The sequence below is a fragment of the Colletotrichum jinshuiense genome, chromosome 4 (genome assembly GCF_051148585.1).
Source record: "Colletotrichum jinshuiense chromosome 4, complete sequence".
NCBI lineage: Eukaryota > Fungi > Ascomycota > Sordariomycetes > Glomerellales > Glomerellaceae > Colletotrichum > Colletotrichum jinshuiense.
In genome coordinates this window covers 4,973,677-4,997,156 of record NC_139311.1, presented here as the reverse complement: position 1 = coordinate 4,997,156, position 23,480 = coordinate 4,973,677, and the positions used below count along the sequence as shown (strand labels likewise).

General features: G+C 49.0%; 9 protein-coding genes across 9 annotated transcripts; 7 read left to right on the top strand and 2 right to left on the bottom strand.

Moving 5' to 3' along the window:
• Nucleotides 1–811: 811 nt before the first annotated feature.
• Nucleotides 812–1,950, top strand: EsH8_IV_001269 (uncharacterized protein; the record flags this gene model as incomplete). Its single annotated transcript, XM_083266159.1, has 3 exons — nt 812–1,062; nt 1,139–1,835; nt 1,897–1,950. The coding sequence occupies 3 exons, from the start codon at nt 812–814 to the stop codon at nt 1,948–1,950; spliced, it is 1,002 nt and encodes a 333-aa protein (XP_083125054.1).
• Nucleotides 1,951–2,314: 364 nt separating this feature from the next.
• On the bottom strand, nt 2,315–3,455 carry EsH8_IV_001268 (uncharacterized protein; the record flags this gene model as incomplete). The annotated part of the gene is made up of 2 exons (XM_083266158.1): nt 2,315–3,067; nt 3,123–3,455. The coding sequence occupies 2 exons, from the start codon at nt 3,453–3,455 to the stop codon at nt 2,315–2,317; spliced, it is 1,086 nt and encodes a 361-aa protein (XP_083125053.1).
• Nucleotides 3,456–3,911: 456 nt separating this feature from the next.
• EsH8_IV_001267 (uncharacterized protein) lies at nt 3,912–5,072 on the top strand (the record flags this gene model as incomplete). Its single annotated transcript, XM_083266157.1, has 2 exons — nt 3,912–3,939; nt 4,015–5,072. 2 exons carry the CDS (start codon nt 3,912–3,914, stop codon nt 5,070–5,072), a joined length of 1,086 nt encoding a protein of 361 aa, XP_083125052.1.
• A 1,370-nt stretch (nt 5,073–6,442) lies between these two features.
• On the top strand, nt 6,443–7,839 carry EsH8_IV_001266 (uncharacterized protein; the record flags this gene model as incomplete). Its single annotated transcript, XM_083266156.1, has 4 exons — nt 6,443–6,599; nt 6,682–6,711; nt 6,779–7,017; nt 7,069–7,839. The coding sequence occupies 4 exons, from the start codon at nt 6,443–6,445 to the stop codon at nt 7,837–7,839; spliced, it is 1,197 nt and encodes a 398-aa protein (XP_083125051.1).
• A 3,304-nt stretch (nt 7,840–11,143) lies between these two features.
• On the top strand, nt 11,144–12,858 carry EsH8_IV_001265 (purine-cytosine permease family protein; the record flags this gene model as incomplete). Its single annotated transcript, XM_083266155.1, has 4 exons — nt 11,144–11,385; nt 11,456–11,623; nt 11,708–12,112; nt 12,168–12,858. 4 exons carry the CDS (start codon nt 11,144–11,146, stop codon nt 12,856–12,858), a joined length of 1,506 nt encoding a protein of 501 aa, XP_083125050.1.
• Nucleotides 12,859–14,116: 1,258 nt separating this feature from the next.
• EsH8_IV_001264 (uncharacterized protein) lies at nt 14,117–14,956 on the top strand (the record flags this gene model as incomplete). Its single annotated transcript, XM_083266154.1, has 1 exon — nt 14,117–14,956. The coding sequence occupies one exon, from the start codon at nt 14,117–14,119 to the stop codon at nt 14,954–14,956; it is 840 nt and encodes a 279-aa protein (XP_083125049.1).
• Nucleotides 14,957–16,196: 1,240 nt separating this feature from the next.
• Nucleotides 16,197–17,162, top strand: EsH8_IV_001263 (uncharacterized protein; the record flags this gene model as incomplete). The annotated part of the gene is made up of 1 exon (XM_083266153.1): nt 16,197–17,162. One exon carries the CDS (start codon nt 16,197–16,199, stop codon nt 17,160–17,162), a length of 966 nt encoding a protein of 321 aa, XP_083125048.1.
• Nucleotides 17,163–18,333: 1,171 nt separating this feature from the next.
• On the top strand, nt 18,334–21,005 carry EsH8_IV_001262 (sodium:solute symporter family protein; the record flags this gene model as incomplete). Its single annotated transcript, XM_083266152.1, has 12 exons — nt 18,334–18,368; nt 18,431–18,466; nt 18,522–18,624; nt 18,680–18,753; nt 18,805–18,911; nt 18,968–19,048; nt 19,104–19,193; nt 19,251–19,484; nt 19,540–19,657; nt 19,720–19,918; nt 19,977–20,711; nt 20,778–21,005. The coding sequence occupies 12 exons, from the start codon at nt 18,334–18,336 to the stop codon at nt 21,003–21,005; spliced, it is 2,040 nt and encodes a 679-aa protein (XP_083125047.1).
• Nucleotides 21,006–21,321: 316 nt separating this feature from the next.
• EsH8_IV_001261 (FAD binding domain-containing protein) lies at nt 21,322–23,377 on the bottom strand (the record flags this gene model as incomplete). Its single annotated transcript, XM_083266151.1, has 5 exons — nt 21,322–21,413; nt 21,477–21,593; nt 21,677–21,842; nt 21,921–22,808; nt 22,862–23,377. The coding sequence occupies 5 exons, from the start codon at nt 23,375–23,377 to the stop codon at nt 21,322–21,324; spliced, it is 1,779 nt and encodes a 592-aa protein (XP_083125046.1).
• Nucleotides 23,378–23,480: the final 103 nt, after the last annotated feature.

Genomic DNA, 23,480 nt, shown 5'->3' with positions numbered 1-23,480 from the left:
GGCGTATGATCTTGGCCGCGTCTCACTTCATTTATTGAGGCTACTTTACACGACCCCGTACGGAGACACCCGGCAGTGCAGACCATTGGTCAAGCGGTTGCTCGCGGAAACTTCCCAAGCTACTCGTAGAAACAGTGTCGATCCTCATGCAATGTGGATACGGCGAGGACTTGGCTTCTTCGGCCAGGTGTGTTATCGTTGCTCCTTTAAACCTGATGTAACAAGCACACATGGTTGCGACCTAGCACGCCTTCGGTTGAACAACCCAGCCAGACCCAATTAGACATATGAATAACCGATGCGTTCCCAGACTCGATGCCCAGCTGATTGGGTCTTCGCGTTTGATGCCGCTCGCCCTATACCTTCTTGACGGCTTTATATTTGTATCTGAAGTCAATGCACCGAGAAGCCGGCGGCATACCGTGGTCTTGGCGTTGGCAAGGAACGATGCGCTGTTTTGCCCTCGTCTGAAGGCTGACTCGTGATGGGACTATTCGAGAAATTCCACGTCGATTGAGGCCCATACGGATCATCTCTGGTTTCACGGAAACCGTTTCATCAATGGCCAGTGTGAAAGTTTATTTAAATGACGGCAGGCATAGAGAGTGGTAGACTATCCACTATTCTATTGGACCCGCCCTATACCCATGAGTTCTACACGTGTACCGCGGTATATGCCAGAAGGCCAGAAGACAAGATGGCACGTCTTTCAACTGTAAAAGGTGGTCACGTCCGAAAAGAAGATACCGTATGTTGATTGGTGGCCACCCGCACCCATCCTAGCAAACCCTCCCCGACCTCGCGCCTGCACATGATGCTTCCAGAGACGCCGACCCGAAGCCGGCGGGCGTCTTGGACGGCGCTGCTTTCCATCATCCCGGCTTTTGCCCTCTACTTTTATACGCCGGAGCTGAATGAGGCATGGGGGTCACTGTCATCGTTTTGGGGCGATGCACAAACAGGCGATGTCGCCCGCGCGGCCTTGTCGGAGGCATCCTGGCTGAGTTCTGTCCAGAGGCGGCACGAGTGGATGGAGACGAACCAAGACTATGACGGAACACTGTGAGTGTCTCTCAGAAAGACGAGACCAACCGTCGTCCTCATTACACCATTGCAGCGCTGACGGGGGCGAAACCAGGTTCTCGCCCCGAGACGACTCCTACCGCTTCTGGTACACCGTCTGGGACCTCTTCCCCGCGACGTACACCTGCCCGTGGGACGTCCAGCGCGTGGGCAAGCTCGGCGACGGCGGGAAGTGGATTTGCGGGATGAGCAAGTACGAAAACGCCCCACCCGCCTCCCAGTCGCAGCGGGCCCTCCGCGTCTACAGCTTCGGCGTCGGCGACGACTCGTCGTTCGAGGAGGAGATGCTCCGCCGCTCCGCCGCCGCCGAGGTGTACGGCTTCGACGACACCGTCGACGGCTGGGGGAAGGGGCTGGACGTGCACGCCAACCGGACGCACTTTTTCAAGACGGCTGTCGCCGAGTACGACTTTTACGACGAGGCGGACAAGACGGAGTTTCTGTCCATCAAGAGCATCATGAAGAAGCTGGGGCATGACTATGTCGACCTGATCAAGATGGATATCGAAGGCGACGAATTTCCCGCGCTGGAGTCCTTTTTGGGAGACTTTGCAAAGGGCGGGGACGGCAAGGGGGGCGAGGTTCCGGTGGGACAGCTGGTCGTCGAGATCCATGTTCCTGAAAAGGGCCCCAGGATTAGCCAGTTTGCCGAGTGGTGGGAACGGATTGAGGGGGTGGGGTTCCGGCCTGTTTGGAGCGAGGCGAATTTGTTGGCTATTACCGTGGGCGATGGGAAGCCCTGCTGCGTTGAGGTCAGTTACTGCTGGTGCCATTGGTGAAGAGTGAGAATCATTGCTGACAATTCGACTACAGTACACTTGGGTGAATACAAAAGATAGCAGGAGCGTGTTGTGGAACAGGGCTTGAGCTTGGTTTCAATATCAACCAAAACGATGGTAAATGAGAGATATCCGCATGATACTTGAACTGAGGCTCTTCATTTTTATGTTCCTGAGCAATAGATATGATAGACTTCCGGTAGTTAACAATCCATAGTTCTTAATCCATAAATGTGCTGACACATATATATGCTAGCACTTCTAGTCGGAATTTACTGTATACCTAAGAGCTGAGCGCTATCCCTTATGCTACCTATAGAGACACTGAGATTTGAACCAGGAACGGCCCCAATGCAAGAAAGAAATTTTCGTTGGATGAACGAAGAACATGATCAGCCAATTTAGAACCCGGATTTGTTTGGCCTGGAAGAACCTGCCCTGCTATGTATTATTTACAGCTGGGACTGTGAGCCTGGATTCTTTTGATGACCTTGCCTATCGAAATGAATCTTCTGCCCCGTCCTCAAACTCTCCTGAAGCGCCGTTGCTATCTGAAGAGATGTCACGGCTGATCTGAGCGGAATGGGCAACGGTTTGTCGTCCAGAATGGCGTTGACAAAAGCGTTGGCCTCCACGACAAACGCCGAGATATACCGGTCGTACCACGAGGGCGTCGGCTCGACCTTGACGAATCCATCCGTGTCGCAGATTTCCACCCGGTTCTTCCTCGGAGTCGAGTTAATCGTCAACTTTCCCGCCGTGCCGAAAACCTCGGTGACGTTGTCATAGCCGTGGGCAGAGCTTCTCGAATGGTAGAAGTGGGCAATCTTGCCGTCCCAAAACTCGCACACGCCGACGGCATTGTCCGCATCCCCCGTCTTCTCTAGGTCCGGAAAGAACTGGGCAGTGCCGACCGATGAGACCGACTTGGGGACGGAGTCCTCGCCCAGGAACATCAGCGAGAGGTCAATGTCGTGGATGGCGGCGTCGAAGTAGATGCCGCCAGACTTCTCCAGGTACTGGTGGAAGAACGGGCTCTGGTCGAGTTTCTCGCAGCCGTGCGACCGGAAGATGAAGGGCCTGCCGATGGTGCCGGCCTTGACCTTTGCGTGTGCATCCTGGTAACTGTCGTCGAAGCGGCGCGAGAACGCGACCATGACTTTCGTGTCTGGCTTTGCTTCCACGCGGCCGCAAAGGTCCTCAAGCTGTAAAGTGTCAGAATCCACGGACAACATGAGCCTCAAGATTTGAAAAACGTACCTCTGAGACAGATCTGCATATAGGTTTCTCGCATAGCACGTGGATTCCCTTTTCGAACGCGGCTATCGTCTGTGACATGTGCAGCTCGGTGATGGACGAGATGATGACAGCTTCCAGCCCCGGCGTCTCGAGCATCTCCTCGAAAGAAGGATATACTTTCACGCCATGAGGCTTCAGATGGAGTTCGGCCCAGTCGAGATCAGCTTGTGCGGGGGAGCAAGCGCAGACGAGTTTGGCGCGCGGGACTAGCTGTTGAACATTGAGGGCATGGCGTTGGCCCATGCGGCCGATGCCAACGACACCGACATTGAGGGTCTTTTGCTGGGAGGCCATTGCTTTCAACCTGGAATGATGCCAAAAAGCGCTTTTGATTTGTAAAGATTGTGCAATTTCGGACTTATCGGTCCATTAGACTTGCTTCAGGCCATGGACTTTGTACGATGTATATAGTAGACCGTTTGTCTGTGAGCAAGGCGATGTTCGACGAAGTCGGAAAATGAATGCCGTTCCCAACTAATGCGGGCAATAGCGGCGAAAATCAACTGATTGGTACTGGCACTTGGCAGGCCTTCAGACGACGTCACAGGAGAATCCCGAACGCCGGCATCTGTTGAACTGATGATGAGGGTTAGTGTGTATAAATAAGACCAAAAACTCGGACTCTAATTCCGAACAGACGATAGATAACTTGATGGTTTATTGATGCCGTCGCACCCCAGAATTTCTCTTTATTCCTCACGCCAAGTTTGAACTACACCAGAGTATTTGTCTCAGAGCAACCTATCCAAAATGTCGGAATTACCAGCGATTCGTTGGGGTATCATCGGTACAGTTCCCCGCACTCGTACCCGAACCCCAAACACCATTCCCGCTGACTGACACCTAAACGCAGCCACGGGGATGATCTCTTCCTGGTTCGTGGAGGACCTTTTGATCTCACGACCGGATGCCAAAGTGAAGCACATCGTGCAGGCAATTGGGAGTTCCTCCATCTCGAAAGGGCAGGACTTCTCGAAGCAGTTCTGCCCGAAGAGCGAGCCTGCTATTTATGGATCTTATGGGGAAGTCTACGCCGATCCCAATGTGGATATCGTCTACATCGGCACCCCGCATGCATTCCATAAGCAGAATTGCCTGGATGCCATCGAGGCAGGAAAGCCCATCCTCTGCGAGAAGGCATTCACACTCAACGCCCGCGATGCAAGAGAGGTTTTCGCCCGCGCCTTGGAGAAGAGGGTATACGTCGCCGAGGCGATGTGGCTCCGTCACCGGCCCTTGGTGCAGGACCTGCAGCGGATGATCCACAAGGAGAAGGTCATTGGGGATGTGTTCCGCGTGTATTCGGAATTCGGACTGGGGCTGGATATTGCCAGCCTGCCCGAGGGCTCCCGCTACAAGCAGCTTCACCTTGGCGCTGGGTCGCTGCTCGACCTGGGGATTTACACGTTGACATGGGCTATCCTTGGCCTGGACCCAGGAACTCCAGCTGAGTCCGAAAGACCCAAGATTCTGGCCGCACAGTCCCATCACGGCGACGTCGAAGTGACCAGCAGTGTCATCCTCCACTATGCCTCCACGGGTAGGCAGGGTGTCGTCACCTCCACGACAATGGCGACTGGCAACCCAGATGTATTGGCGCGCATCCAGGGGACCAATGGCACAATTGAGGTGCATGGGACTGTTCCGTCTGACCCCGACGCGTTCACAGTCTACTCAAAGTTTGAGAGAGATCAGACTCTGGGAACTATCGGGAGAAATGCTGTAAAGACCCACGACTACAAGCCAATTGGACGTGGATACTACTGGGAGGCGGACAACGCTGCATTGGACGTGTTAGCAGGAAAGCTGGAAAGCGATGTTATGCCTTGGTCGGAGACCATCCGTGTCATGGAAATCATGGATGAAATTCGGCGGCAAGGCGGAACCGTGTACCCCCAAGATGCAGAATAGTGATCGTTGGGTTTGAGTTGGTATTTCCAAATCGACTAGGTATGAAGGGACTTTCGTTGCAGATATAAACGTCCGAATGTAAGAACTATGACTTGAGATGGTTATTTCTCAGCTGAAACCTTCCTCTGGGCTGTCTTAACCTTTCTTTTTGGAAGAATGTTGAGGCAACTACCCACTATGTGTTCAGACAGCGTCCAAAAGCATTTTTGCGTCTCAAATCTTAACAAATCCAGATGCCAGTGCATTTTACTAGTCCTTATGAAGGGTTTATAGTTGATGCCAGATGCCCTGTAATTTAGTCATAGACTTACTTCCAGACGGGAGAAAGCACGTTTACCTTGTTTAAATTAGATATAAGGATATACAGCGATCTTAAATACCAAAATTTAACAACAAGCTCGACACATTGCGGCAAGAATTCTACGTTCCAGGCGTGGCAGCCATTCCGTCAGGTTGTGTTGAATGCCAAAGGTGCAGTTCAAGTCAATATCAAGACTTCATTATATTAAACTCCATGTTCGTAGCTGATGCCTACATTGTGTTCTTCGCAGTGTTCGGTATTAAAGTTGAGCAGGTTGGATGTATGAAGAGATGCAATGCGGTCTATTCCCACCTGCATTTCTGGGCATTATCAATTGGTAAGAGTTCAAGAAAGAACCTCTGTTCTTCAAGCCTACCCACAGATACATGCGGGTGCAGTGTAGAAAGTAAGCTTCGTACTGCAAGGTCTAGAACTCACCCGAGAATGGTACAGTTTCCATGGATGAACTGGATAGGAATCATTTTCCTTGAAAAAGGTCGGAATCGACTTATTAATTCATTTAGATGATAGTTTTTATAATGGAAGTAGTATTTTTTGATCTGGCTTCATTTTCAACTTATGTTCAAGTATCAACTTTTCGATTCGGTTGTTTGCCTTTCTCTATCTTCAAGACGCGCTAGTCATTTTAACTTGATTGTTACGTTCATGAGTTGCTGCTTAATCTCCCAAACTTACTGCAAATGGGTTTGTCTGCTGTTGCTAAGCATTGCTCATGATTACCAAAAGAACCAGCGCGACCCACTGATTTGGTTCTTCAAACGGCATGCGTGGGGGTTTGAAGTCCTTTATCGGCGTCGGCTGGATTGCCAATATGCTCCTGAGATGGCGCAATGCAGCAAGATGACCTGATAATCCCCATCTATTGGGCGATGACTTAGTTGAACTTAAAAGCATAAAATGCCGCGCAAGCCACGCTTGATTTCATGATTTTGCGTTATGAAAACGCCAAGTGCTTTAGTATAATTAAATCGCGGGGATCTTCAAATATAGTTGAAGCGGCAACTTTCATCGATATTCAAATTTCAAGTGCCGCCCGCCATCTACGATAATGACGGTCAAGAAGTCCACCAGCTCCAAGCCTCTCAAGGTCGCCATCATCGGCGGTGGCCCAGGAGGGTTAGGCGCAGCAATTGAGTTTGGTAAACTGGACTATGTCGACTGGGCGCTTTACGAAAAGAAGCCACAGATCAGCGAAACTGGCGGCGGTATCAGCCTGCAACGTCACACTTGGAGACTTTTGGAATTGAACGGAGCAGCTAAGAATATTCATCCTGATGATTTCTTTAGATCTCCGGATGGTACCAGTGGGCAGCAACGGTAAGTTCCGTGCTGATATCTGGGTCGGGGTTTCAAGGCTTATACTGGTATAGGAACGGAAGGACAGGAAAGCTTTTGGAACAAAGCACTCATCCCAAGGATACGCCTTCTCAGTTGCAAAGTTGCCGGCTGGTCCGGGCCAAGCTACAGAAGGCTCTGCTGAAAGAGGTTGACCAAACTCGGATCAACACCTCGAAGAGGCTGGTCGAAATCTCGAAGCTATCGAATGGCAAGTTTGAGATCCGCTTTGAGGATGGATTTAGAGATGAAGTTGATCTCCTTGTTGGAGCGGATGGCATTAGATCGGTACGAGTCTTTCCCGACCCCAGAAAGCATAATAATGCTGACGCAGCACAGTTTGTGAGATCCTTTGCGTTTCCATCGCACAAGATCAAATACAACGGACAGTCCGCGTACCGCACCATCATTCATAAACCAACAGTCGAAAAGATCGAGGGAATCCCTAAATCTCCCGTTTTCTGGCAGAACACTGGAGGAAAGTACGTTTTCACTTGTCCCTTGGGGGGAGACGACTTTGAAGTTACCGCCCGCATTCGTCGACCTGCGGATGACCAAAGCCATGTCAGCTGGGGTCGTCCATTTGACTTTGGAACAATCGCTGCACAGTATGACGAGTTTTGCGAGCCAGTTCGCCAAGTAATCCAACTTGCTGCACAAGGCAAGACCGAAGAGTTTGCCCTGTTTTCGGGCCCACGCCTGGATAGCGTGATTTCTCACGATGCCCTGGCTTTGATTGGAGACGCTTCGCATCCCCTCTCGGGAGCCTTTGGAGCCGGTGCAGGATTCGCTCTAGAGGACGTCTATGCACTGACACGAAGTATTGACTGGGCCTGGAGAGAGGGAAAAGGACTGCCATCAGCATTGGAGCTGTATGACCGAATTAGGTCGCCGCATTATCGCGACCTGTACGGAGTCCTGGATAATTTCGCCGCCCTCAATTCTGCGCTCCTAGCCGAAAGTCTTCCGGTAGACCAGGAGATTGAGGAGAGAGTTAAGAGGGCAGGCGAGAAAAAGAGCACGTGGATGTACTATTACGAGATAGACAAGGCTGTTGACAAGTTCCTCGGGGCGGTGGAGCAACACGGCCAGGTAGCAGCTGTGCTTTGATTGTCTGGCTTGCGATCCAAGACTAGAAAATATTTAACGACCATTAAATCAACCCACTTAGCATCATCCCCTAAAAGCGGCTTTGGCATGATCTCCCACACAGGTTCATGACCTTCAATTGCAGCTGCTTGCTTTATACATTCCATCTCTCCGGAGAAGCTCAGCTTACTTCGATCAATGCTTTATCTACGCCAGAAATGCTCTGGATACCCTGGCGCCTCAAGGCTAACCTTACTGGAGCATTGTCCAAGAATACCGTGCAGGTATCCTATGATGAAAACGTCAACACTGTAACGAAGCACCAGAAGTGTCGCCCTGTCAGATGGCTTTGAGATACCGAGATGGGTCGTACGTCTGCCGTGAATGAACTCTCGATCGAGTCTTGTAATCCGAGAAAGGATGAAAGCCATCACCCAGAGAACATTAGCTTCATGAGCGCTGCGGGGGGTTTACCTATCAACGGTGTTGCTATTTTGCGGCTCAACCCTACAATGTGGAACCCTCCAAGGCAACGGTCTGCATTGAGGCCCCCCACAGGATAATAAGAAAATCTCTGGGGCCATCAGAAAACCTTCTTAGTTAGACAGGCTGCTTTAAAATGGTTTCAAGCTAAGTCTATCATTGCTCTTCTTGCCAGTGGAGGGCATAGACCGCCAAAGCCTCTTTGGACATCAGAGGTGTCCAGGTCGCCACTGCGGCACTCCTTCGTTTTGGAAGAAACGTCCCCTCCGGTTGATATTCGGCAATAAAGCAATAAGCCTAAAATACCGTGGCGGTAGTTGGAAAACGGGTTCTGGATGCGTACGCGTCCACCCGAAGTTTTATGGTGGTCGCCCACGGATCCCCAGATTTGGACGGTTTGCCTTCAACCCCGCAGACTTTCAAGTTTTAACTTAAACACTGCGTGATGAAGTCTACCTTAACTCGTGGTATGTTTGATTAGACCAGGGTATGCCCATAATTTCTCGATCATATTTGCAGAAGTGAAAACTGAATGATCTAGGACACATGATTTGGGCTGCAGATATAGTTCGAGACTGCTTCGCGGGGTTGTTTGATCTCGACTAAATGGGCGTGGGCGGAGGCCGCGGGCACCCAACGAAAGTTATTTCAACTGTAAACGGCGGTTACCAAGTCGTGGACCGGGCCTGACTTGTATTGCCCCAGTACTTAATCACAGTATCTCAATCCGAAGAAGTCTTTTGGTGAGACCGTTATACAGTCAAGTGTTCAGCGAAATGAATACTAGGACAGAAGTGTATTTTATACCATTTCAGCTAATGAAATATCCCTCAATATTTGAAGGACTTTTCTTCCAGTGGCTTAGTAGAGAACTCGGTTTAAAAAGCGAACATCGTTTTCAGAAGATAAAAGGCTACGAATTTAAGTTTGATGGCTTTCAACGAGAGAAACCAAAGATACTTCCCGGCGAGCTGCACCAGGAAATTACCATCAACGCACAAGATGTATGACCTAAGACAATCAGCACAAACCATAGAAGCCTTTTCAATGTGGAGGGAAAAGCGGAGTCTATATTTGACCTCATCAGACTAGATTGACTCTCGCATAAGCAGAGGTTGTCTGGGATGAAGTGATGTACAGTTTAAAATATCCGTCGCCCTGATACTTGTTAGTTTCATTTATACCGAGATCCGCTAAATGCACCGTGAGATGTTGTACGCCAAAATTCACCGAAGCTTCGTTCTTTATGATCACCCAGTACATGCCATTAGCTGCTATATTCCCTGTGACTCACATTGATCTATTGATCTATTATTCTTAAACCTCTCAGCAAAATGTCTACCGAATCTCGACCAGGACTTCCAGGGCTTCTTAACACAATATGCCCCCACTATATAAACCGCGAAGAAGCTCGTCTTGTATGCCGACAATTCCGGAGTGGCTCATGGAGTCGTAACCGGCAGGTTCTCTGGAGTGGCATGCATCGTGGCAAGGCCCAAAAGTGGGCCGACAATCATGGATATCAGACACTTACTACGGCTCTTGGTCCTTTGGTTAGTCTTGAAAAGTCTAAAAAGAAAAAAAAGAGAAGCAAGTTCATGAAGGGGGCTTCGGCTTTATTTTCTTGGTTTATCTCTCAAGGGGAATGCGTAACACTGTTGTTGCCTCCACCTCCAAACCGGCTTCATCCTTCTGGTTTGACCAGCTTACAAGACTTCGAGATTCCTATAGTGATGGGGTTGCTACAAGGTGGAGCCGTTGAGAAGGTGCTTGTTTTTCACCCTGATGCGACGACGGAAGAGGCAAAAACATCAGCTTATCAGGTTTGGCCGAGAAATGAAACTGAGAAGTGGGTCGCTCAGTTTGGTTTTGTTCAGAAAGTCTACTCCTGGAGGGCTGTGAAGAAGGGCGCTGGTATGTCAGCTGTTAATTTAATCGAAGGTGAAGGCATCTTGGAGTCAAAGCTAACTCAACGACCGACAAGAAACACTAGGTCAGGTATTAGGCCGGCCGGAAAATTTCTCCGACAAGTCTCAGGCTATTGTAAGTAACAATGTAAGCCGTGATAAGTTGCATTTGGTAACCGTGAGAATGAGGTTAAACCAAAAACATCTAAGCAAGCAAAGAAGCGTAACAAAAAGGGCTCTGCTAAAACCCCAAAACAGAATGTTAGCTGATGGTAATGAAACGTGCTACTCAAACTTGTTTCTTATATTTTCCGTGGCCATTGACAAGATGGCCACGACAAATATAAACCCACCCGTGTCTTGATAGTTTCAAGGGCGTAGGAATCGGGATCACAGAGGTAGGCGCAGTACAAGGACAAAGGCAGATAATAAGTGGGGTTTATCTGGAAATTGATTTCAACCATGATTGCACCTTGTAGACACTATTCGCTTGGTGAAACTGGCTACATTTCTCACAGAAACCTGAATCATTCCGCGAGAACGCGCATAGAGAGTTGTCAATATAACTGATAGCCTTCGATGCGATGTACACCTCGAGGACGCACACATGGTACACCCGTCTCCTGGGTGGACATATCCGCTTAACCGAGAAATGGCCCGCTCGTCGTCGCCACAAACGAAGGATCCAATCCAGTGAGCTGATTCCAGCGAAAATAATGGGCTTATGGGGACTCCATTGGTCAATAGTCGATTAACTAACCCATTCGCATTTGGGCGCGGTATTATTGACGTAACGCACGGACACTCGCAACAAATTTTCATATTTCACACTACCATTGAGTCATTTCTGTTGCCATAACTCCGCTGACGCTGTGGTTCATTCTTTGCTCCAGCATCTTAGTCTGAATTTCTAACCACTCAACAGGACCGTCAGAATGGCCGATAACCTGGAGAGCCAGCATGGCCAACTGGGCCGTGACAAGCAGACCACTGAGAGCCCCATCAACGAGCAGCCCCAAATGACTGGCCACAAAGACCCGAGTCTCCTGCGGAGAGTCCTGATGGCCGGGCGGGTCGAGGAGGGTGGAATCAAGCCCATCCCAATTGAAGCACGGACAAACACGAAATACTTCAACGCCTTTACGATCTGGTGCTCAATCAACACGAATATTCTAGCGTAAGTTGTACATGTTATTGTGACCTCCATGGCAGGCGCTCTTTTCCAGATCGCTCACACTAGTTGACAGAATCACATTCGGTATGCTTGGTCCAGTGTCTTTTGGACTTGGTCTCCGAGATTCGGCACTCGTAATTCTCTTCTTCAACCTCCTATCGACTCTCGCCCCCGCCTTTTTGTCAACTCTGGGACCGAAAACGGGCATGCGCCAGATGATCCAGGCTCGCTTCAGTTTTGGGTAGGTCGACAATCTAACAGCTACTCATGATCTTCGGGGTTATTAGTAGAGATTAAACCGTGGGCTGACCCCATGTTATTGTAGCTACTATCTGGTGTATGTCCCAGTTGTTCTCAACTTGGCGACTCTTACCGGATTCTGTGTCATCATTTGCGTTATCGGGGGCCAGTGCCTTTCAGCAGTTTCGGAAGGTGACCTGTCAACCGCAATTGGTATCGTGTTGATCGGAGTCGCAGCTCTCTTAATATCCTTCTGCGGCTTCAACGTGTTGCACTTTTATGAAGGTTACGCTTGGATGCCAGCCTTGGTTGCTATTATTATTGCCGTGGGCTGTGGTGGTCAACAACTCACAGAGCAAGTTGCGTCGAAGCCAGCAACAGCAGCAGGAGTCCTGAGCTTTGGAGGTGTCATTGCATCTTACATGATTCCATGGGCCTGCATCGCATCCGATCTCACAACCTACTTTGACCCCACACAACGACTTGTATCGTAAGTCTACAGGGCGGCGCCGCACCGAACATGGCATAATGCTTACTTTTTTCAGATACCGCATCTTCACTTACAGTTATCTTGGACTGGTTGTGCCCACTATCCTGCTCATGACCCTAGGTGCAGCTATTGGGGGCGCCATGGGTAACATTCCGGAATGGCAGGATGGTTTCAACAGCACGTTGGTCGGTGGTGTGCTTGGCGCCATGCTTTCCCCAGCTGGGGGCTTCGGCAAATTCATCCTCGTCGTTCTAGCCTTTACTCTGCTGGCAAACATCTCAGGGACCATGTACGCCATCACGCTGAACTTCCAGACGCTGGTCCCTTCCTTCCGCCTACCACGATACGTATTTTCCGTTGTGGTAACTGCGATCATCATTCCTATTGCCATCAAGGCTGCCCACGATTTCTTTCTCAGCCTCGAAAACTTTATTGCACTTATTGGCTACTGGTCAGCATCGTTTGTGGGCATAGTAGTTGCAGAGCACTTCATCTTCCGCCGCGCCAACCCCAAGGCGTACGATGTTAATGCGTGGGACACGGCATCCAAGCTGCCCTCAGGTATTGCAGCTATTGGAGCGGCTGTTCTAAGCTTTGGTCTGGTCGTCCCGTGCATCTCGCAAGTTTGGTTCACGGGTCCTATCGCGGTAACGACAGGAGACATCGGCTTTGAGATCGCATTCTTTCTGAGTGCCCTTCTGTATCTGCCTCTGCGATACGCTGAGAAGAGTTATCTGGGACGGTGAACCACCACACGAAACACGACTGAACTCAAATGATACACCACTTACTGGACCAATAATCAACGCATGGACCAATAGTAATGCGACCTATTCCTTAGACACAAGTCCATCTTGGTAGGGACATTGGTGTCATTTGACATCTTTATCAATTTATTGTAATAAATCTAAGGATATGTCCCCGTGATTTACTGCACGAAACCAGTAGGATCAACCAGCCGAGGGGTTTCGCTTGCATACTTCTTTTTAAATCCTGTGACCTCTTTAAGTACCGGCTCGGGTTCAGTCAGCAGCTGTCTTTGGGATAGCAAGGTGTTGTGAGCCGTCTAGGTCTTGAGATCCCGACTTAAAGGCCGTTTAGCACAAAGCCTTGACCAATCGAACGGAGAGTGTATTTCGCCGTCGGAAAAGAAAGAACCCCCTTCGGATCTAGCGATTGAAGTACCGTTACACCCTCACATGCGAGGGAGGAATCTTGTCACTTTTCTGTTTTAAACTTTAGAGTACCAACAGGCTCAACTGATTCTAGAGAACCCAACCAAAGAAAGCTTTTTGCCGAACAACTTTTAAAAGGGGTCTGGCTGGATTCATTGACCATGGGATGGTAGTGGTTGGTGGGCACAAGGACGGATATAAGATCCTTGATTGATCACAAAAGCCAGACCCCGAGGCACACACAAATGCTGCTGATGCAGAGGCAACATGCAGGTTGGTGAATGCCCTATAGTTGACGAATCCCACTCAAATTCGGACCCTTGACCTATCAATTGTTGATGATACGCAACAAACGACAGGGTGCGACCCCCTTCCACCAGATAGCATACGCGCAGCTACCACCGCGCATATACGAAATAGGAATATATGTATATCCGGCTTATTCACATGAAATCTATGCCTGAATGCAATCTAAATCTCCCGAGAAACTCAAAATGAAATCATTAAGTAGTTCACTGGGGGATGGCTACAATCAGGCTGATGGGATAAAATGTAGCAACCATGGGGATTGGCCCGTCGTCCCGGATACATCTACAGAGGCAGATTACCCGGCAGGCAGGCTCAGGTTTAGTTAAAGGCCGTGACTAACCGGTCTTGAATGGCTTAAAGACATTAGTTAAGAAGTTGCAACGTGTCACAAAGAGCCAAATGTTTGATTTGAAATTCTTTCAATCCATAAATCACACCTTGTGCCTGGTGTACCGGACTCCCCCTCCTCACAAACTCATGAAACTCTCCCTCGGCCTACCTACATTTCCCATTCCACACTATGAAAACACTTCTAGCTCAAACGGCTGCTCTCTTAATAACGACAGTTGTCAATGCGAAAATCGTTATCGACCAGGCCTCCGAAACCTTTGCCTGGAGCGACCCGTTCGGTGCTTATCCCTCGCCCCCTGGGTTTGATGTCAAGTGCGAGTCTGTGGCAACATTTCATGCCACTCAGCACAAAATCAAGGAGCTAAAAGAACCACTTCCTATAGGGTTGGCACCATGGGCTGATTCGATCAAATACTTTTTCGGTGGACGCCCCTTCCCGGGTAGCTGGAACGGAGTTGACCCTCAGGGAAGCAGTCGGGATATCATCAAGATGGAATACTCCAATCTACCCGATGCAGTCAAAGTATGGATTAACGATCAGAAGAACAAGGAGGGCGACTCAAAATGGCTTTTTGGTGTTTACGAAAAGCCCAAAGCCGGTGAAGCGAATAGAGAAAGGACAGGGCAGGCGGCCGGGACGCCAGGGGTCTTATTGGATCCGATGGAGCAGAATCTCGTGGTTCTCTTCGCTGCTGGGGCTATCTACGACATACTACCGTTATGGGTAGCAAATAGAAGCGATTGTGAGGGACATTTGCTGGGCCTGGAGAGATACAGCTCAACACCAAAGGATGAGGGCGTTGTGGCATGGGTTGTAGAGCGGACTGTGCCGGATTGGGAGTCGCAAGGGCGTGATATTTCTTTCAAAGTAAAGGCCCAAGTGTTGAGGTCTAAACCGAACAGTGAGGAGACTGGTGCACAGCTGGAAAACCAAGATATCAACTTGGCTAAGACACAAGATGTCACCGAATTGCACGCAACTGAGGCGATCGGCAAAGATGAATTGTAAACACACTGTTCTTAGCAAGTCTTAAAATCCATGGTAACATCTTAAAACTACACTGTTTGATATTGGCATACAATTGATTGTGTGGAATGCATAACAATTTCAGGTGTGGACTTTGCCGTTGACATCCCATTTTTGTTTTAGGGGAGAGGAGTGGAATCCTGGAAGGGTGGAGCGGCTTGAGCGAGTGCCCGCCGGCGAATGCCAAGACACCAGGCGCCGGCGGCAAAGAGAGCACGAAGGCTCACTCACGTCTGTATCCAATGGCATTTTAGTGCTGGGAAACATGCCGTACCTCTGGCCGAACCTACTGTACGAAGGACGTATCGCTCCAGACAGAGGATTGTACTCAAGATTAAGAAGAACCATCGCTCTTGATAGGTTCCACTCGACTGGCACCACAACTCGTTACCTAATGAGTCGTCTCGATGCTGTTTCTAGATGATCTGGGCAAGCGGCAAGCCACGGCTGAGTAAGCGCGAGCGCCTCATGTTTCTCTTTAGAACATGCCACTCTCAAGCGCACAGTCATGCCGCATGCGGCTGAGGTCCTAATCATAGTGCATGTGACCTCAGCTGTTGATTTTCTCCCTGCAATCGTTGGTCTGGCGATATTACTCGTCATTATCTTGACCCCGCTCACTATTATGGGTAACTTTCCTCAGGAAACTGTCGATCATATTGTTTCCAACCTCCATTACCACGACCCCAAGAGCACTGCGTCTTTCGAGAAATCCTGTGTTTGGTAGAGAAGAACTCGGGCATTTTCAAGAGTTTAAGATTACATTCCAGTAATCTTGACAAGTCCATCAACAAGCTCCGCGGCATTCGCTTTTGCTGGCTTCATGAGCCGAACCTGAGCTGGATTTCCTAGGATGTTTGCCACGCGGTGAACACGACTCCTCGAAGAAGTTTGGTACTCAAGGGTCCCTAATGAGTTCGTTCTACATCAGATCCATGCACTGTTCAAAGCGTTGAAATAATTTGAAGACATTGATGAGCCACAAGGGACGGTACACCCCAAGATCGCTTTCCTACAGACGCTTGGCACAGGATACACCAAATCCCGGAAGAGGCTCGATAGCCGGCAAATTCAGCTGTATTGTTTGACGCAACCGCCTCTGCTCCAATTCATCGCTTCTTTGTGCATTGAATCATCTTGCCTAACAGCCCAACATTGGTCAAATTTCCACGTCATTTTGTGCCTCGGAACATCATTGGATCTTTCATGCACCCTACCCAACATGGAGACCTTGCAAGCCGACCTATTCTACGAGCATGACTGCAATTCAGAAACCGACCGCAGTCAAATCCAGGCGAGGGAGAACTTTGCTCGCGCTGCAAAAACGATGATAGTCAAAACACAACGGGCAAAGCTCAATTTGCAAGGGGAAAAGGCCTATCAAAAGCTCGACCACGACTCTTCAATGCCAAATCTCGTACGCATGGGTGGCGAGGACCCGTTCAGCTCCAGTCTCAATATCATTTGCCGCCATCTCACTCAACTTCAACTGACCGCCATAATCGATAAGTCGTTCTTCTGGCCCAACGAAGATGAATCTATCGTGTGGCCCAATATGGAATCGCTTCAAGTCAAGTTTTCTCCGGTAACCCCGTCAGGATCCTGGTACTTTGTGGGGCCACGTGGAGAAGGGAAGAATGTTCAAGGGTATCCTGTGAACGGTGTCGAATATTCTGGTGGGAGTCCGAATACCGAGAACAACACTGTCATAGCGCATACCCCCTGTCAGCCATCGGCATGGCGCATCAAACCGAACCCAGACACATTGTATCCATTGCTGACTGGGTTCGCCAAAGCCGCAGCTCAGATGCCACGCTTGAGAGAAGCCATGATATGGGCTCCCATCTGGTGGTCTCCGGATGGCAATGACTCGTCTAAGTTTGCGTATCACAAGGCTTACAATATGATGAATCGTGGAAGACCGCTTGGGTGGGGAATTGGCTACACGGCGCCTGGGCCTGGCCAAGAAGATGGGGTACCAGAGTCCGAGGACTCAGATGACGAGGAAGTACGTCTGTTTGAGTGGAGGACGGGTGACTGGGAACCGGACGAGACAATTCGGTCATTGTTCCATGACATTGGTCGCGAGCAGCACGGCGAGGAATTTGACGACAACTGGGATCCTGATGCAAACCAGGAGGATTTATTTTTTGAGGGATTCTGCTTTGGTGATCAGCTTGAGGGGTGAAGTAAGGGTATTATTTCCGTTGCCGGGGTACACCATTTTGGTCAATTCACCTACGGCTTCGGCCCGTTGGGCACGCCGGCATCTTAGCTTGCTTCACTTCGTGCCCTTCGGCATCTCGATCTTTGGGCAATGAATTACCGATTTCGAAATGCAGCATGTCCAGTTATTTGTGCAGAGCTTATCTTCCATTACGTCTTGATTGGAGCGCTGATAAGAAGTTGACTTCCAAGAAGTACTAATATCTTGGCTGTTTCTCATACGCACCACTGAAAACCCAATATCTTGCCTTCGGCGCCTCGGCGCGGCTGGGCAGATGGATTCAGACCCGCAGGCGAGCAACAAGCATTCTGTGGCCCATAATAATCCAAACAGATAGCACTAAAACTGAAGAGAGCTGGGTGATAACGGCAACAAGGCAAGGTCAAATATGTCCGCCTCGATGCAGTGGCGCGGGGGTGACAATTATTATGTCGCTATTTGCTCGTACAAATAACTATACCGCTCACGTGCAAAATATACCGCCATGACAAAGAACAAATTAAATACCATAAAATACTAGAAAAGTAGATATTCTTCTTGCAGCTTTTCTTCTAATATATCTTAGGAGTCTGTGATCAAACACTGACGTATAAGTTTAGGAGTCCATCAGAAGGCAGCACGTTGCTTTGTTACTCGATGGACTTGTTATTGAACCTGAGTTTCTTTTCTCTCGTGGGGTTCTCACCCCGTCATGCCAAGACGCCTCGGCGCCCGCCCTGCAGCTACCTCAAACACCTTGCATCTCGCCTATCACCCCCGTCCCCACGTTATCCTATTCAAATGACCTTATCTCTTGGTGAACCATCCCGCTCCGGCGGATTAGTACGGGGTTTCTTGGCCCAATGCCTTTATCAGTTTCTCAAAGGCCTGCAATGCAAGGTCTAATGCAGCCTAATGGTATGATGGGCAATGAGCATACGTCAAAAACATGGGCTTGCTGATATCCCCGGCCAGGCCCCGGCGGCCACCCTCCCTCGCCGTAGACTTGGATGGCAAATTTTACATTTATATAAGCTGCACACAACTCACTCTATAACGTTTTATGAGATTTGAAGCTGAATTAAACCATTTTCCCAATTTACCTGCTTAATCCAATCGTCTGTCACCGGTTCTGATCTTGACGGAGCCAACCATGGACTCGACGCCAGTTCTCAATCAAGGCTGGGGGTTTGTGCACTATCCACTGTATTTCAAGCCGAATAGAGAAGCTAATAGTAGACTGTAACTAGCTATGGCCTGATGATTGGTCTCGGTGTTCTTTTTGCGTACGTCCCAATCTGGTGCTTCTGGTCTTGGTCATGTGTCTTATTTCGTGCGTAGGGTGTTTATGATAGTCATAACTTGGGCTCTCAAGCGATACAATTATGAGCTCCAAACATCTGAGATGTTTACAACTGCCGGAAGATCACTCAAATCTGGACTGGTGAGTGCCTGATTTCGTCTACAGATATTTCAAAGTTGTGACTCACCCAACATAGGTCGCCTCGTCTGTTCTCTCTACTTGGACATGGGCTGCGACTTTACTGCAGAGCACAGCAGTAGCCTACAAATAGTATTGCGGCCCACTATCATTGACTGCGTAATTCCACTGACAATGCTGCAGTGGGGTTTCTGGCCCAGTTTGGTATGCGTCTGGCGCAACTGTGCAAATCATTTTGTTCGCGACGCTGGCTATCGAGTTGAAGAGACGAGCCCCTAATGCTCACACATGTGAGACTTTCTACAACGCGTGTGCGAATGGAACAGGACTGACCTGATTATATTAGTCCTGGAGGTTGTCAAGGCTAGATACGGGCCCATCACGCATGGGGTTTATATCGTTTTCTGCTGTTTCTGCAACATCCTGGGTGCGTGTCATCTCGACCTCCATATCCTATCACCATTACTGACCTCAATGTTAAGTGACGGCAATGCTTCTTACCGGAGGCTCTGCTGTTGTCCAGAACTTGACAGGGGCTCCTGTAGCTGCCTCTGTTTTCCTTTTCCCCATTGGTAAGGTCCTAACATCAACAATAATTTCGTTGATTGTTTTTACTGACGCAATGATAGGCGTGGTTGTGTACACCCTTTTCGGCGGTATTAAGGCTACCTTTATTACGGACTACATTAACGGCTTGGTTATCCTAGTCATCATATTTGTCTTTGCCTTTACAGTTTACTCGACCAATGAGATTCTTGGCTCTCCTGGGAGAGTGTGGGAGATTCTCACTGAACTCGCAGCCGAGCGCCCTCTGTCAGGCAACTCCGGCGGCAGCTACTTAACGATGCGTTCCCAAGGTGGCGGTTAGTCTGAGTTCTCGATATGGTTTATACGCACAGCTTGCTGATCATCTCATAGCCGAATTCTTCATCATCAACCTCTGTGGTAACTTTGGTACCGTTTTCCTGGATAACGGATACTACAACAAGGCTATTGCGGCATCCCCTATCGATGCTCTCCCTGGATACGTCATGGGGTAAGATTTTTCTCTTCTTCGTGCCTTGTCGGTGATATGTAGGGTCTAATTAATTGCTGTAGTGGTATCAGTTGGTTCGCTGTTCCTTGGCTTACTGCTACAACTATGGGTCTTGCTGGTCTTGCTCTGGAGAAGTACGATGTTTGGCCGACATATCCCAACCGACTGGCTGCGGCCGACGTTGATGCAGGACTGGTGCTGCCAACAGTCGCCGTCGCTCTTCTTGGAAAAGGAGGTGCAGTCGCAACTCTCATTCTCGCTGTGAGTTCTGCCAGCATTCATGCATTGATTACCTCGTAGTATTTACTGACTGTTCCAGTTTATGGCTATCATGAGCACCTACTCATCCGAGCTAATTGCTGTATCGTCAATTTGCACTTACGACATCTACAAAACTTACTTCAACCCCTCAGCAACCGGCAAGCAGCTTATGCGCATCAACTACATCGGCATGGGCATATTTGCACTACTGATGGCTGGTTTTGCCACTGGACTTAATTATATTGGCATTTCCATGGGATACCTTTACCTCATGATGGGCGTCATAATCTCATCTGCGGTGCTGCCTGCAACTTTAACGCTTCTTTGGGATGGTCAGTCATGGGCAGCAGCAACCTTCAGCCCAATCATCGGGTTTGCCCTTTCAATGACAGCATGGCTCGTGACCACCAAAATCAAGTACGGCGAGTTGAGCGTCGCCAACACGGGCGCTAACGAACCGATGCTGGCTGGAAACCTTACCTCGCTGCTTTCGCCTATTCTATTCATTCCACTTTTAACTTTCATCCCGCCATTTAAGCCTCAAAAGTACGACTGGCAGAGCATGCTGAACATCCGTCAAGCAGATGACCATGATCTTGCTGACGCCGCAAACATGGACTTGGAGAATGTTCCAGTTGAGAGAAATCCCAACGTCCAGATTGATCCAGATGAGAAGGTAAAGCTGGATCGCGCCGCAAAGACTGCTAGATGGCTTACCGTGGGCGTCACGCTCATTCTGTTAATTCTCTGGCCAATGCCCTTGTATGGAACCGGCTACGTTTTCGGAAAATCGGTACGTAATAAGGAAACATATCTATCAATTGTCATCGGCAGTCATCTAACGTGCTTTTCTCTATAGTTTTTCACCGGCTGGGTTGTTGTGGGTATCACATGGCTATTTGCATCAGTCATAATGGTTGTATTTTTACCAATCTTCGAATCCCGAAGCACCATTATCCGCACCACACGCATGATGGTCAAAGATCTTTTCGGTATGAAGGGAAGAGGCAGGCCCGTAAGTGAAGGCCAATCGCCTGGCTCTAGCACGCCTCCGGAGGTTACAGAAAAGGTTGGCTCGAAGTCATGAGCGGGGATTGGAGTTCACATGTGGAAAGCTATTTAAAAAACAGCGTTGGTTACAGGATTCAAGTTTCATGACGCGAACTATAAAATAAAATATCATATATGCTCTTCTGTAGTCAATAACTATTTAGTTGACCTTACATACAAACCCATACGATGCTCATAGGCTGCCAAGATTCAATGTTGCTTGTGCTACATGAGAAGAATCATTGATTAAGAGCAATACCAAGCAATGAACATTTCTTAAATCATTCTGAAGATAATCGCGTACACAGGATTTATTGATCAAAGCGATTTCGTAGGAATACAGATATTAATCTTTACTTGGTACTGTTGGTCAAATCAGCGAGAAAGGGCTTAAAAAAGGCTATCATGGCCTCGGTGTTATCCAACGCATAAACCTGGGAAACATCTAGAATAAAATTATAAGTTCAAGCTCAGAAGAGTTTTGTAAAGTGTAGAATGTTCGACTCACATTGGTCTGGCCGAACAAGAACCATTGCGCCAACCTCGGGATCTACGCCGTACTTTACGTATGCTTGGCCGTGGCCGGCGTGATAGCTTTCGTCGTCAATAAAGACATTTTGTAAACCTGTGTTTGAGGCAAAATAAGCCAGGAATTCGATGCAAAAGTTGACTATATCCCATAGACAATATCCCGAAGAAGATACTTACACTTCATTCCCCATTTCCCACTATGAGGGGTAAAAAGGCCGGGTATCTTTGCAGAGTCCAAACTTCTGCGGTCAGATTTCAGGATCAGGATGGAATTCAAAAAGCCATTGGCGTCTGTTTGTGGAACCGCAAGCTGTTTCAATGTGAACTCAAGACGCCCTGCAAGCTTCGTAAACAGTTAGCAGCCTTGATCTGTAGGAGCCCGTGGTTTACAGATCGTAAGGGATGTGCCAAAGGCGCGTACCTCAATCAACCGGTTTCCTGCTTGAGGCTGAGAAATGTCTCCAGCAAAAATAATCAAAGACCATCGAGAATCAGCGTGCAAAGCTCGCGAAAGTTGCATGGCTTTTGCATCTGAAAAGCGGACAACTTGCGCACTGGGGAACCGCATTCCAACAGTCACACCATGCGCTAAGTGGTCGTCTTCACCCGATCGTACAAGCAACGAAGGTTTGTACTGGGTTGCTAGACCAGCCGTATACCTTCCTGACTTGATAAAGTACTCTTGAAAATCGTCGGTAGAATAGCCATGCTTTTTTCGATACGATGACGAGAACATTTTTGCGAACTCCCGGTCAAAGTCAATCAAGCCCTTTGCAGTTTGTTGTCTTTCGAAGACGTATGTTTCCATGATTGAAGGGTCAACCTGACCCCGAAGAACAGCAGCAAGCTTCCATCCAATGTTGTAGCCATCTTGCAAACTGACGTTCATGCCTTGGCCAGCCTTGGGGGAATGCGTGTGACAGGCATCGCCAGTCAGGAAGACACGATGGTCTTTCGTGAAATGATCAGCAAGTCGCTGGCCAATTGAATAGGCCGAGAACCATGACGTCTCGATAATCTCAATTCCGTAGGGTTTGAAAATGCCATCAAGGCGGTCTTTCACCCGCTCAGGCGTAACTTCGCTCGGTGCTGTCACCGGCATTTCCATGTAAAATCGAACTTTTTCATCGCCCTCTCGAGGGATAATAACGAGGTTGCCTGAATCGGACTGCAGTACGCATTTTTTGCGAATATCAGGAAAGTCGGTTTTCGGATAGACGTCCATCACTGCCCAAACTACATCTGAGCTGTCTCCTATCATTTTGAATCCCAAAGACTTTCTGACGGCGCTATGAGCTCCGTCGCACCCCTTTATAAATCTTTTAGCTGTGTTTTTTAAAACGGATTGTTGCTTGATCTCACCAAAGCGTACTTCGCACGATAAACACGCTCAACTCCATTTTGTATTGCTTTGACCGTTACACAGTACGCCTCTGGGTCGCTCGCAGCATGTGTGTCGACGACAACATCGCGGATGTCACATCCGTAGGTTATGTGTGACTGACCCGACGATCGCTCAATGTCCTGAATCAAGAGTTCGTTGATCCGTGCCTGGTTCAGTATGACATGAGGGAGATGACTAAGTCCTGGCTCGGTATCAGGTTCCAAGTGAGACCTACGAATTCCGCCATTGCCATCCGGTGACCAGAACGCTAGTTCCAGAACATGATACGCCTCCTTCAGCACGTCTTCTGAGAGGCCAAGATGCTCGAGAATCTCGACTGTGCGGACTTGCACGCCGTCCGCCTGTCCCTGCTTGAGAGGACCTTCACGTCGCTCGAGGATCTTGAAATTGATACCGCAACGGGCTAGCCAGACTGCCGCACAGAGTCCAGCCGAGCCGCTGCCGCAGATGAGAACGTCATACTCTTCAGCCATTTCAGAAAACAAAATACCGGGGTTTGTTGATAAAGGATAATAGAGATGGCAAGACAAGGGCCGTGCTAAGACAGCACGCTTTAGCCATTTACATACTCAGAAC